This window comes from Danio rerio, chromosome 15, assembly GCF_049306965.1.
Source record: "Danio rerio strain Tuebingen ecotype United States chromosome 15, GRCz12tu, whole genome shotgun sequence".
Lineage (NCBI taxonomy): Eukaryota > Metazoa > Chordata > Actinopteri > Cypriniformes > Danionidae > Danio > Danio rerio.
This window is the reverse complement of record NC_133190.1, coordinates 25624477-25640236: the sequence shown is the minus strand read 5'-3', so window position 1 is coordinate 25640236 and position 15760 is coordinate 25624477. Positions and strand designations below refer to the sequence as shown.

General features: G+C 37.1%; 1 protein-coding gene across 8 annotated transcripts in view; it reads right to left on the bottom strand.

Annotated features, from left to right (window-relative positions):
* grik4 (glutamate receptor, ionotropic, kainate 4) overlaps nucleotides 1-15760 on the bottom strand; it is a 647232-nt gene that overhangs the window by 15377 nt on the left and 616095 nt on the right. For all 8 annotated transcript variants that reach the window (XM_073923686.1, XM_073923682.1, XM_073923683.1 and 5 more), the window contains one exon: nucleotides 1434-1543. In XM_073923686.1, the coding sequence (XP_073779787.1) occupies nucleotides 1434-1543 (110 nt within the window). The remainder of the gene's footprint in view (nucleotides 1-1433; nucleotides 1544-15760) is intronic.

Genomic DNA, 15760 nt, shown 5'->3' with positions numbered 1-15760 from the left:
CCAATGTCTTATTTGAATCTGTATCACTACAGGGGTTCCTAAACATTTCAACCAGCGACCCTCAAAATAACAATGCCAGTGACTCGTGATCCCCAATATTCTCTGAGGGGGTACACTGTAAATATACAAATGTTGCACACACAACAATAATAGTATAAACATGAGCATAAAAAGTGCCACAGTCTAACAACCATATAATTTTCGTCATTTATTATTATTTTTTTATTTAATATTAATTTCACCTAATGAGATTGGTGGACACAATGTTTCCAGCACAAGACTATTTTGGAGACCATTTGGAGATCATCCTCCATATTCATTTGCCATCTGTTTTTATTTTTAATGCATTTGAGTGCCATAAATGTATCAGAAAGTTTAACCTGGTGCCATAAAATCAATCAACTGCAGCAGAAAAATGTAATTGTTTAATAAAATTTACTTGACTTTTGGAAATTGGCAAGCTATGCCTGACATTGTCTCATTACCCCCATTTTGGGAACAACTGACTTAGTTGTTTCCATACAGTGAAAGTGAATAGTGTCCAGATCAGTCAAGAAAGCATGGTTTTGTAAATAAGAAATTAAATTTCAATGGTTCCTGGCATGAAGCTGTTGTGCACAAAACACATGGACTACCTACTGTAAATAAAGCTTTTCAGTTTATTTTGCCACTTGCTCAGTCGTTTCTACTATTGCATAAAATAAGTTTATTATAAATAATAAAGTCTCAATAAAATACAGAAAAAAAATCTATATAATTTTTTCATGAATTACGAGCATACAATCAAAGTGAATGGTGACCAGAGCAGTCAAGCTCTGTGAAATAATAAAATTCAAATAAGTTCCAATTCAGTGGGCAACACTGTGGCTCAGTGGTTAGCGCTGTCGATTCACAGCAGGGAGATCACTGGTTTGAGTCTTGGCTGGGTCTGTTGGCATTTCTGTGTGGAATTTGCATGTTCTCCCCATGTTCACATGGGTTTCCTCGAGTCCAAAGACATGTGATATAGGTGAATTGAATAAACTAATAATAATAAACTAGTAACTAATACTTGGCCGTGGCGTATGTGTGTGCATATGAGTGCATGAATGCTTCCTAGTACTGGGTTGCAGCTGGAAAGGCATCCGCTGTGTAAAACATATGCTGGATAAGTTGGTGGTTTAATCTGCTGTTGCGACCCTTGATGAATAAAGGAACTAAGCCGAAGGAAAATGAATGAATGAAGTCCCAATTCACAGCCATTGTAAGGAAATTCATGTAGTTGTTTAAACTGTTGTTGTACACCATCATTACTCATAATGAATTAATAATAAAGGTTCAGAGTGACACAAGAATAGAAAATAATAGTAATGCTAAAAGTTGCACTGCCCCATTCAGAAAGATGTCAGTGCTAATAAGATCCTGCAGGTGTCAGTGTGGAGCTGAGAATTTACCTCGCCACCAAAAAGAGCACGCAGCTGACAGCCAGGTACGCCAGCAACATGAAAAGCCAAACCCCAGGAGAGAACGGATCCAAAAAGGAGAAATACCCCGGTCTTCTTCCCTATAAAAACACACAGACAACGTCAAGACTCTGAAAGCAGCATCTCAAAAATCCCATAAGCCTATATTAATCAATTCCAGTAAGTAAACATTGAAGCGATTTCAGGTTAAAGACATTTAAAGGCTTTTACGCTTGATTGGCTTGATCCAAACAAAGTGCTTGATATTCTGTCTCCAAACCATTTTGGCACACTCACAAGATCCAATAACCACTGGAACAGAACTCAGGAGCCGATTCTGTACACAATAGTCAAATCCAATTATCTCTCCAGGAGCTTCTTTGACAATCAGTGGTCAGCAACAACTAAACAGTTGCTTATCAGCGAGAAACTAAGTGTGAAAGCACCATGGCCAATCTATCAACACGGCACAGGTGTCTTACAGATGGCGGATCTAAATAGTGGCAGCCATGGATACACTCACAAACAATTCATTTGACCTGATTTTTTATTTGTTTAAACTCCCCCCTAGAGATGAGACTTCAAAACCAGGTTTACTATAGTGCCGAAATGAGTAATTATTTCACTATCTATCCTGCACCAGGCTGAAAATTCATTAATGCCTCTGCAATCATCTCCATATTAGTGTAATTGAATGGCATTGCTGTTGAGCTGGACACTAAAAGCTGTAATTATAGCAATAAATAGAGGCAAGCCTGTCTATGGTAGATACACAAGAAACTGATGGGCTCCCTGTGAAAAACAAAAAACAAAAGCTGGTTCAGGTGAGGTTTTATTCTTTAAACTTGTGTGCTAAAGCTAGCGTCGAGGGACGGGAAGATTGGGTCGTGCCTGATGCCTGTATATGTGCCAGACTGAACTCGTGTGAGATTTGAGGAGATAATTGTATCGTGACTTACAGCGAGAGGGACTTGCGGATGGAGCTCACAGGGGGGTACGTTAACCGCGGTGTTGGGCATGTGCAATCTGCTTCCAGCTGAAACAACTTGCCTTGTTTACAGCTTCTCTAAATTCAATTTTAAGGCTTAAACAAAAGCGCAATCAACATGGCGCAATGCGGAAACCTGCTGGAAACCAATATTACACTGGAATTTTTTTTCTAAATTTGTGTTTTTGTAATTTCTAGCAGAAACGATGGCTTTAAATAGGGGTGTAACTACATCATTATAGATTGGTATATTGATTGAATGATGAATCGATGCATTTGTGAATTAATGAAGCTACACGTCAAGCTCTATTTCCACTAAAATACACATTCTGGTATTCTCGTGTTTTCACTCTCAGTGTGTACATGCCGTGTCATGAGGTAACAACAAAACAGCAGTATAGCAGCCAAAAAAAAAAAAACCTGACCAAAAACATCTCTGTTGTCAGAAAAAAATCATGGATTTGGAAATTGTATTTAAGAAAATAGACAGAAATACAAATCCCATGTTATTTGTAAAATTGGCCGGTCCTCATTCCATCAGTTTTGTTCTTTTGTAATAAGATTTGAACATTTAAGGGACTTAAATTTGAGCGTTTAAGGGTTACGAAACACATTTTTTTGAGATGTTGATAGTCAGATATATGTCAGATATGTGTCCCACGTTGCTAAAACACTATTAGGCAACCCAGACTCATTCTGAAAACATAGCCCCATGGACGTTTCTGGAGACGGCGAAATACGGATGTACGCATTTTTGCTGTTTTTGTTTTCGCAAATCCGTGAGAGGTCGCTGTGTGCGCTTTTTTCGCATCTCAAATGTCTCTCGCGAGTGCTGATCCCCATGCGTTCTACTCACGTAAACCCACCGAAGGCCGGTGTTGAACAACTAAATGACTAAATGATTGACTGGCCAACTGACCAATCAACTGACAAACCCTCCTACTTCTTTAAACCCAACCAATTTTACCGATTGACCCGCCCACCCGCTTACTTCACTAAACCCAATTGACAGTTTACAAAAGCCGTCCAGAAAAAGAAAAGTTTACTAGTTTTTTATTTTTATTTTTCCACATTCTCACCCTGTTGTTTACTCATTAATTTTATTTTGTGTTTTTTTTTGTCTTACCTGGTTTCTGGAACCGCTTTTCCCCAGACTCGAACCCAGTCGTCGGCTAATTAGACAAACTGGTTGCGGCGGGAAAGCCCTCCACATGCAGGTAAGCAGTCAGCCGGTAAGTGCCAAAAGGAACAGCGTCATGCCACCGCATAGCGTTCGATTAAAAAAATAAAATGCAGCCATACGTACCTACGGCTACATAATTCGATGTCTCCAGAAACGTCCGCGGGACTACATTTTCAGAATGAGCCTGTGTTGCTATTACACATATATCTCCCTAACAAGTGACAATTGGTTGTTTTTGCGTTATTTCAAGCAAATTCGTTTTAAAAGAAATTTTAAAGCTGCATCACGGCCATGCGATCCTTGCGGAAATTCCAGCGTGGAGATTGGATGTCTGTACTGGCAGGTACAACATTTCCACACACTTCATTCAGGTTGCCCAACACAAATTAAGTTAACCTAACACTTTTAACAAATTTATGTGGATTGAACATATAAAATTAAGTTATCCCAATGAAATCTCAAGAATTTTGTTGTTTCAGCTCATTTTAATTAAGTAGTTTAAACGAGCAAAAATTAAAAACAAAATTTTCTGAGTTTTGCTGCATAATTCATGAGAAAGACTGTGAACAACATTAGCGCGATCTATTGTGAATGAGATGCAACTTCATTAATATGCAAGATATAGCTTCGAAGATTATTTTTACCTGTTACAGTGTACAAACAGCTGAGAGACGCCACGTTGTGTTCATTCATTCATTCATTCATTTTCGGCTTAGTCCCTTTATTAATACGGGGTCGCCACAGCAGAATAAACCGCCAACTTATCCAGCATGTATTTACACAGCAGATGCCCTTCCAGCTGCAACCCATCTCTGGGAAACATCCACACACACTCATTTACACTCATATACTATGGACAATTTAGTCTACCCCATTCACCTGTACTGTATGTCTTTGGACTATGGGGGAAACCGGAGCCCCTGGAGGAAACCCACACGAACGCAGGGAGATCATGCTAACTCAACACAAAAATGCCAACTGACCCAGCCTAGGCTCGAACCAGTGACCTTCTTGCTGTGAGGCAACAGCGCTACCAACTGCGCCACTGCGTCACTCGCCACGTTTTGTTGCCAACCATAATTAAAACAAGCAGAAGAAGAACCAACTCAAGTAAACAGTCATATTATTGTTTTATTCAGATTAAGGCAAATAATTTGATTACTGATGTCCATGCAAATTTATTCACTGTCTATCTCCCCTGCGTCTATGTTGCCGCTGTGAAAATCAGCACATGCATGTACTGAACCTCCCCTTTTCATGCAAACCCTTCCCTCTTTCACCACTTGACACTCCCACCTAAACAAAGCTGGACTCACAAACTTTCCTGACTTTTTTCAAACTAGAGGTGTGAAAACACCCTGCTGAAACGGAGATTTCATGGCCCTTTAAGAATCGTGTATTTTTTATGTATCGTGCAACTATTTTTCCTTCTATTACTTATTTTTCTATATTAAGAAAACTAAAGGTATTTTTTTTTGTGGTGAATAGAATACAATTACAAAATCATTCCAGTGTTGCTGCATTAGAAACTTCGACTTCTGAAGAATGCTTCAGAGTTATAAAAACAATGGTGGCCGTATTGCAGAGTTGTTACAATATTACTCAAAACTGGCTACTTTAAAAGGTCCTTTGGAATGAAGGATTTCAAAGGGTAAAATTGATGGAAAGTTTTAAATGTTAGGGTATACATTCTTTAGAATGGGAGATTCTGCAGTAGTTCTAGGAATTTTAAAACATTCCTCTGGTGCAAAAAACCCATACGTTATGAAAATAAAAAAGGGTCAAATCTGAAATTGTGAGAACCAAATAAACATAACATGCACTAGAAGTTTTATAAGAAGCATTACATAATTGTATATTACCATTAACAAACACTGAAAGACAGGAAATCTACCTGCTGCTATTCTATTTAGTAAGTAAAAACAGTTTGTGAGCCTTGAACTACATTCAAGTTTCTAAATCCAATTTTATTCATACAACACGCATTTTTACTACAGAAAATATACCTGTAAAAGCGCCGTATGAAGTACATCTGGGTATACCGAGGCACAGTCAAACATTAAGAAATCAGTGTATGGAATTGGCCATACTATGAGCCAAAGTGCTTCACCATCATGAGGTTTGGGAACAAATTAATCACTTAACGATTCATATGGGAGTCTCTAAGATAATTAGGTAAAAATAAATGGATATTATAAGACAATGAAAGTATTTTTTGATCTTACATGCATATCAGTCTGTTGTTAGAGACCCTTAAAATCAGAAGATGACCCTTTTTAATATATAATAGGGGCTCTTTTCGATTTTTAGATACCGAATCATAAGGAAATCAGTTCTTCTGTTTAAAAATACTGATATTGATGTACCTGAATTCGCACAATATGATTCACAATCGAGGGATCGAGGGAGCTGATTGAGATGCATCCTCAGTGAAAATTAGTAAATCCTACACAATTTTTCTTTCAGTGGAGTGTGTGTGTGTTTCAGAGGTGAGCTACACAGGTTATACACGCAGTTTAACAGCCTTTCGAACATGTAACACCCTCAAGAGTAAAGCTTCCCTTGATCATTTAACAAATGAGCGCAGAAAGATCCTCCCCCAGTTTAAGTAAACGGCAGTGCACTATAGGGCAGTTTTTACTCCACTCTAGCGGGTCCCCATAGGCTCTGATGTGTCTCTGTGGTGTTATGCAATTCCTTGTTTCTGGCTTGGTGGATTGAGGTAAGAAATAATGTTACTTATACTAAAGGTTTCAGAAGCACTGTTGCTTTGGATGTCACAATAAGCCTGAAGTCTTTCCAGCTCAACCCACCTCTCTCCGCAGGGTTCCGTGTATCTAGTTAACCAGGTCCTCATTAGCATTTGTACTACAGGACATATTAAATTAAAAAGGAGACTACGATGCTGTCATAACATGTGTGGCCAAAGCATGTTGATCTTGGGAAATTCAGCATTATGACTGGAGTTTTTCAATGCTGAAAGCCAGAAAATTGACTTCTATCTTTTAAAGGTGTCATTTTATTAAAACTCATGCCTTTGGGGATTAACGTAATTGATCTTGAGTTTTTTTTTCTTCTTTCTCCAAATGTAGGGCATTCCCTTTCTGAATGATAAATAAAAGCCACTGCTGTCTTTCTCATTAGTGGTGTGTTTCACTCATCTGTGATGTTTCATACTTGTCAGGCTTTAATGATAATTACATTTCACCATTCAATGACTGCAAATTGATTTGACTTTTGTGGAACGCCTCATACAGGTTGGATCTAGAAATAATTTTTGTCATTTTAGAATTTTGAAAGGATATAAAAACAAACACTAACTTTAAATCCACTCAATCATTCAAACGTTTGGGGTCAGACATTTTTATATAAAAGAAATGAGTACTTATTTACAACAGGTCCATAGAAACTATCAAACATGAGAGGAAATAACTTCCTAAAGTTATTAAACATGTTTAAAAAAATACTTGAACTTTTTATTGATCTAATAAATCCGAAGTATCCACAGGAATACATATCCAGAATATACCACAAAGCTGTTTTCAACATTTATAATAAAAATGTTTTTTGATCATAAAATAATTATATTAGTATAATTTTTGAAGAAGCACATGAAATGAAAAAAAAAATGAAGTAATGACAGTAATTCAGCTTTGCCACCACTAGAATAAATTCAACTTCATTTTCATGTTTTGAAACATTAAAATAAAAAAACTAATTTAAATTGATAAGATTTCACAATATCACACAATATATTAAAATCGTAAGGATAAGAGAAGAACTTTGTTAAAATAATAAAAAATCTGACTGACCCTGTCTTTTTTGCTGATAATATATATTTGTAGATGAGTTTTCACTGAAGCGCAAACCAAAATCTCTTTTCCAATAATATTGGAGAACATAATCATCTTTCCATGAAGCACATGGAGCCAATAAAAAAATGCCAAATATTAAACAAATAAATATCCTTGAGACTGTGGCATAAAATAGTCTGAAGCTTATTTCTGCCTCAAAGTGAGATTTAGAATGAGTCTCAATGTGAGATATACGTACAGTCACAATAAGAAGTATAAATAAAAAATGACAGTTGTGAGAGGGATAGATCCAACTGTGAAAGAGATATCGGCACATGTTAAGCATATCATGAGATTTACATATATGAGATTTACATATTTACATTTAAAAGAAATAAAGATTGAGATACAAAGTCATATCACTACATTTTTTAATTGTGTACAATTGTAAGAATTTCTAGAAAAAAAGCTGATTTTCTAGGGATAAATTCACATTATGAGATTTACATATAAAAATTGGTTGTCAAAGTAACAATAACACAAAATAAAGCAAAAAACACAATTCATATATTTTTCTTGGAAAAAAAAAACTTTTTTAAAGTGAATTTTGTTTGGTATAATTTGTATATTAATTTTAATGTACTTTCTGTTAGTCAAGAAAAACGAATAATATCTGAGGTGACGTGTAATATCATGCTTCATCGCTAAAACACAAACTGGTTTGTTGAAGAAAATAAATTGTAGCCTAAATAAAATTAAAGTGAAATATTCACAGTTTTAGAGAAATTTATAATAAACTTTTCATTGTTAATGACAAAAAGTTATTTGAATAAGCAGAACAGGCTTTTACAATGTATTTGCAGCACTAAACGTGTTTCCAGATTATCTCGAAAGAATGAATTCGGTTGGAAGGCTAAGAGAACTAGCCAGTCTGTCAAATAAAATTGCGTTAAACACTTAAATATTTTAGAGAAAGTAGTTAATGTTTGCATAACCAATGATGGGCATCACGTTCACGTTCACCTCACAGCAAGAAGGTCGATGGTTCAAGCCTTGGCTGGGTCAGTTGGCATTTTTGTGAGGAGTTTGGGTGGGTTTCCTCCGGATGCTTTGGTTTCCCCCACAAGTCCCAAGACATGTGGTACAGGTGAATTGGATATGCTGAAAAATTGACCGAAGTGTATGTGTATTTGAATGAGCATGTATGGATGCTTCCCAGTGATGGGTTGCAGCTAGAAGGGCATCCGCTATGTAAAACATATGCTGGATAAGTTGCTGGTTCATTCTGCTGTGGCAACCTCGGATTAATAAAGTGACTAAGCCAAAAAGAAAATTAATGAATCAATAACCAATCATTGATCTTATTCACCTGCGACCCAACTATAAGTAAATATACAGCCTATTTCTTGACCTGAGCTATGTATTAACGGAAGCACCTGCATCTATAACTGATAAATTATGTGCTCCTATTGTACACTGTCATGCATGGGACGGAACTTGTTGTGGACATCGGGGGAATAATTAAACATGCTAGACTTTCTGCGATGGTGTTGAGGCGTCGCAGACATAGTTTTGGTTGTCGTGAACTATGCCACATTACACAAGAAGAAACGAGACTGAATCTTGTGTCACGATGCCCATTTGTTGTTTACGACTCCCCACGATTCAATACATCAAGGAAATCATGCCGAAATCATAACAAAATCGTGTGATCCGAACCTGTACACATTTATACGAATTAGCCACTAAACTGACAAAACATAAAATAGTTATGTTTACTCTTGAGATCAGGCTGTAAATACATTTAAGGTGCAGTGGGTGATCTGCCAAAATGCTAACCGCTTAAGAAGGCGGGGAGGGACTGTGATTCAAAGCCACGCCACCTGAAATCGTGAACGCACGCACTGCAACACAACAGCAGACAACCCACTAGTTCATGTCATTCACCAGTTAGAAATGGAACAGTTAGTTAGGGTTTGGCCAGCGGCGTGCAGGAATTGCACTTATTACTAAGCCATACTTACATGCTATTTCAGAGCGAATATTTATAGTATCATGATAAACAATTTAAGAAGGCTGTCATAGTTAAAAAATTAACCAATGTGAATATAAAAGCAACCTCAGCTCAATAAAGCAGGTTAGTCGAAATAGCACTATTTACTGATGTTTTGTTGTTAAACTTAATTAAAATCGACATCATCGATGCTGTCAAAGATCCCTTATGAAACTAAAAATAGTCACATCAATCTTTCGCTGGGAGATTTCAGTGGCTTATTAACACTTCTGTGAATGTAACCCATTCAAAACACAACACAATCTAACATAAGCTTAGCCTGACTAAAATAGTTTTAAAACAGAACATTACCTGTCTAACTGATTGATTCAGGTTTTCCAAAAGTTTAAATTCCGCATTTGATTTCACCGCGACTGTGATTGTCTCGTGTGCACTTGTCGTAACCGTGGGACACTCATGCAGGCGGGCACACGCAAATGGCGGATCTGCGTGAACATAGATGCCCAGACGTCCAAATCTGCATTTGGTGACAGACAGTTTGAGCTACTTATCGAAATTATGGGAGTTGTCGTCCCAAAGATATTTAATTGGATAAACATTTTTTAGTTTTATGCCTTATACAGAATATAAAAATACAGATAAACACATTTAGATGATTTACTTTAATCAATACAACTGGACTGTGAAGAGACTTTCAACCAGCACAAAAAAAAAAATAGTTTCTGAAGACAATCACCTACTGCACCTTTAACTAATGAAACCTTATTGTAAATTGGGACAAATATAGTAGCACATTTTTAGATTTAGTAGCTTAAAAGTTAAGTTAAATTGTGATTCAGAAAGTGATTTGTTTTAATCTGAAAAAGAAGCTATCCATATATGATTGTGCATAAGTTCATCAGGTCTCTTTCTTCTCTCCCACACGTTGCATTTGAAAGGTCCATCTGTTTCACTCGAAGAGCATAGGTCATAAAATCTTTACTAGTCTCCTCAGTGATTTGCTGTTTCAGTAGTGAAACATCAGTTATAAACCTGCCTATGAGAAGAAACGGTGAAATACTGTCAGCGCATGTTTACCAGTCACTGTCAGATTGAGTTGGGCTGAAAAGATTTAAAAACTTAATGTTCCATTGAATTCCGCTCAAAGACGCGCTACATGAAAGCCTTCCCAATATTTCTTCTTCTGTCATTAAAACATCCAGATTTAAAAGTTGTCCTGCTGTAGACTAAATTTGAACATAATGGATCGGTATTGGATGGTATTATTTTACATCGGTAGTATGTCTGCTGAGAGACGCTAAGAGGTGCAGAGGTCACTTTTTGCAGTCAGTCACACTTTGAAAAGCGTGTGGCCAGTGGGAACATGGGATTGTCACAACTGGAACACTTCTGCCCTGACTTCTTTATGTTTTGAGTGAAGCAGCTTTATTTCTTTCTACAACTGCACACACATATATAGAGCCCTCCACTAATATTGGCACTCTTGGTAAATAAGCAAAGGAGGTTGTGATAAAGTATTTATTTTTTAACCCTTTGCTCACTATTTTATATACATACATTACACATACATACATACATTGAGTTTTTAAGTGTAGATTGTAATTTTGGATATTTCTGACACAACCAACCATATTCTGCTTTTGTTTTCGCTCAAATCACAGATGGGGCCCTAATATACTCTCTGCGCAAAGCGCTTATGACATGATTTGTTACAATTTTCAGACCATCGCAACTGTCATTTTCATGTTTTGCAATCAAACCAATCAGAGTCTCATCTCCCACTCCCTTTAAGAGTCAGTTGCATCATGCCATGGCTCATTTGCTACAGTATTTACATGGCATACTTTGTAAGTGGAAAAGCTAAATGCTTTGTTAGTGAGAAAACAGTTCAACAGACCATCTGCAGCAAGGATGAAGAATGAGTCTCCTCCATTCAGCCTCTTTACTTCCTCTTTAGTTTAGTTTTACGCTTTACATTACTCATTTAATTTAGTGGATAAGGAAACTGTGTTGTACGCACTCAACTGAAGACTTCCATTAGCCTACATATTTAATTTTGTTTGTTGAGTGCAAATATTTGTTTCAGAACTATTTCTAAATTCAATTCTAATTCCTAGAATATTTGACTTCAACATAGTTTTTCAGATAAACAAGAATGTTCACTTGGCATGTTTTTTAAATATTGGCAAACACATTATGGTATTTTATGCTTGAGAAGAGTCAGAAACTTACATACATCACCTTTAATTACAGCTCTATTTAAAAAAAAAATTTAATCAAGCAAAAAAATTCTATTAATGTATATAGAAAGACAAAATTAAAAATGATCATACAGTTAAATTTTCCTATGAGCATGAGCTTTATAGAAAACCTTACACATATTTGCCTTCTTCTCTATATTAGTGGAGAGCACTGTACTTCCATTCTTCATCTCATAATGAACGTAAATTCCACCGCTGCTCCTTCAGGAAAGCATATGATCTTGCCAGTGCTCTCTGTGCAATCTAATTAACTTGTTGCACTAATTAGTTATTTCATCCTCAACCACACCTACAGTTTATCCCCATGTGCACCACACAAGATGAGGCGAGACTGATTTTCATGCCTTCCTGTGTTTATTTAAACTCACACTTATTTGCAGGCACGCTCCATATACACTCACGTCTACTAGTGCGTCCAATTACACGCTGCGATGAAGATAGAACTGTACTTCCAAACATGTAATTAAACGCGGCTGAAGGCCACATTTTATTCCATTTGCCATTGTTATTGATCATGCGAAGGATTTCATTTAAAGTTTGAAATAAGCTATGGGGGTCCTTGAAGAAATCAAAGCCTGCTGGATCAATAGCTAGTGGATTAAACCTAAACAAGTGCACGCACACGCATCCAAATATCGAAAGGGTCATAGCTGTGGGGTATAGAAAAGAGGAGATTATTCCAACAGGGACACTGGAACTGGGGGTCACAGCCGGTCTTTAGCCCACTTATCTAATTTCAGTCAGACAATATCATATATATCACATTTATGATAAGGCTATGTGATTTCCTTAGCAAAAATTATACCTTATATCCCAAAGGTGCTCTGTTGGGTTGGGATCTGGAGGCCACTAGTGTATAGCGTATTTATTTTCATGTTCAAGAAACCAGTTTGAGATGACCTGAGGCTCGTGATATGTTTTGTTATCATGCTTGAAGCTTAATAACACAAGCAGGATGTCTTATTTAAAGGTCCTGCATGAAATAATAATAATAAAAAAAAATAATAAAAAAAAACAATTGAGATGATAAGTTTAAGTCTTTTAAGATATCCTTAGTTGTAAGGATATCTATTAGTTAATGTGCTCCTAAACAATGACAAAATTTGCGCTTAGAAAATATAAAACTGATATAAACATCCAAAGCTTGCAGTTTGTCACATTTTTTTATGTCACTTCATACATCAGTATCTTGACCAATCAAATCCTCTCTAGTATCTGACATTTCCCGTCCCTTTCAAGACGCTTATCTTTTGCTTTTCATGTTATGCGCTTGAGCTCTACTCTCAATGATGAAGCTGTGATAAAAATGAAATTCTATTGGCTGTTTTTTAAAAGGAGAGTAGCCACTCTATGTCCGACCCTCTCTTCATTTTTCAGTTGAGATTACGTTAAACATTGTATAAAAATTTTAAAGCACTTCACAGGAGTTTTAACAGTTACATTTTTTTGTTTTTTTCCTTTATGTGAAGGTAACTTCAGATTTGAGATCTGATGAGACTTTCTGATGACAAGATCCAACTTCTGTGATTCTTCAGCTGTGAATTTTAGAAATTTGAAAATGCAATTAAAACTATTCTTCTATCTGTGCATTTGGACAACATCTTCCAGGCTGATTTGTAACACTTCCATTTGTCTGGAATTTTTTCATTGTTGACCTAATGGTAGAAATAGCCATTTTCAGAGTTTTTATGGTTTACTTACAGCTAATTTCCATTTTGGGAAGCTCAGCAAACTTTTGCTGCAAATCTCAGTTATGTGCTTTGGTTTTCACTGATTGTGATGAATAACAGTGATTTTGCTTTTATGTTTCCTCTTATTTATATCCCTGTGAAAAAGGAGGTCACTTGTTTTCGATAAAACTGTGCTGTCTTTTCAGGCTTTTTTATTTTGATTAAAATGTTATACAATAGAGAGATTTTTTTGCAAATATTAGTGGAGGGCACTGCAGGTGTAAACACTGGGCACCTACACCTACTACACCTACATTATAATTCAACAGGTTAAAATGTCATGTCACAAAGCTCAAATCCTTTTAAACAGGTTTATAGTTACTTTTTGATGTCACATTTTTGTTGTGATCTGCACTATTTGCAGCATGTTTCTGTATTTGGATGTGTTGTAAGAATTGGCGTGTACACATGTTGTCAAATTGATAAAGTTGTTTTCTCAATTTGTAAGTAAGTAAGTAAGTAAGTAAGTATTGTGTATTTATATAGCGACTTTATCGTGTGTGGACATAAACCCAAAGTGCATCACAATCATGAGGGGAAGAGGGTCTCTGTTACACTAAGACCAATGTGCAGCACCCACTTGGATGAAGCGACGGCAGCCACAGGACAATGGCGCCAGTGCACTCACGATACACCAGCTTTAGGGGGAGTGAAAAGACAGTGATAGAGACAATTTGGTGGATGGGGAAGATTGGGAGGCCATGGTGGGTAGGAGCCAATGGAGGGGATTTGGCCAGGACTTTATGAGAAGTGCCATGGGATTTTTAATGACCACAGAGAGTCAGTTCCTGGGTCAGAACCTTGTCTAAACCAAAAGACAACGCTTACTGACAGTATAGTGTCCCCTTCAATTTACGTGGGCATTAGGACTCACAAAGACAACAGTTTAAGTGCCCCCTGCTAACTAGGCTCAGTCCTGCCTAGCTTCATTGAGTAATCAGTCTTGTGCTGAAATATGATGCCTGTGGCAGTGCTTTCTATTTGCATACGTTTTCTTAACGTGCAGTGCATTTGATCTCTCTTGGCCACCATAGTTTTGACATGTGGTGAAATGAGAGATTAACATCATGGTTCAGACAAATCAGCAGCAATTGTGTGAGGCTTTTCTTTTAATATTGACTAAAACCAAACTTAGGAATGGTTTGGTACATTGTTAAATCTATGCCACAAAGAATTAAGGCAGTTTTGAAGGCTGTGTTATTGTAAATATGTAAAACTGTGTGTGAACGAGTGACTCAAGCTTTTCAGTTTTTATCTATCTTAAAAAAAGACATGTGAGAGTAATCCTACTGGCAGTTTATTCAAGCTACCAGTGCTAGAATCACTCCAGAGGAGTCTGAGCTGCCTGCAGAAACACTGGGACATACAATATTTGTTTTTAGACTAGTCAGATAAACAGCATAGACATCATTGTTTGTCTGTGGAAACACCTGGCCGGTTTGAGACAAGCTCCTGTCTGGCTCACCAAGAACAAAATGTGGTTCTAGAACTGGAACCACTTGGGTGGAAAGCTGTAACAGGTGCCTCACTGTGGGTCAGAAAGGACCAAAGAGAGACAGAGATGGAGGCAGAGACCGTGCGCAAAGCTTTCCAACCTGAGGACAGCTCTAGCTGAAGCAGCCTTTTATCCTCTTTACCTGTGTGAACTCATTTAACACTCCTCTTATGTCTTCTGCCACACTGTTCTCTCTGTCTGACAGTCTCTGAGTCACTCGTGTGCCTGCCGTTTTCACTCAACTCCCTCTTCTTATTTTTACCTCTTTAGTAGAAGCCTAGTGGTAGAAGATAAACTATATAATTTGCCACTGTTTAGCAAAGATTGAGAGTGTAAACAGTTTTCACAGAAACTCTGCTCATGAATGAATTATTTATTGCTGGAAGTCAAAAGTATTTTGATACAGTATGCACACGCACACATGCAGTGTTTCCATGTGCTTGCGTTGGTGGCATGTGACTCACTCAGGTTACCCATCAGATCATGTATTATACATTTTTAAATCTGGGAAATTTGAGCTGTTTGGACATTGTAGCTGTTTTTGTTGCCTGTGCCTTTAATGCAAATGAGCTAGTTCTTTCTGCCCACCGTTCCTATATGCGTAGAGCCTTCATGTAGATGAACAGCACAGTGACAGACAAGAATGAAGCAGATCTCACTTACTACAGTAAGAACTTTCCCAATGGTTATTTGATATATTTGTTGTGGAGTTAATTCAAGCCTTTCATAAAATCGCTTAAAGTCTACAGGTGTCCAGGGACAGGCTCTACAATGGTTTAAGTCATACTTAACTGACCAAGGATCAGTTTTAGGCCATTTGTTGTTTGCAATGAACATGCTACACCTGGGAGAA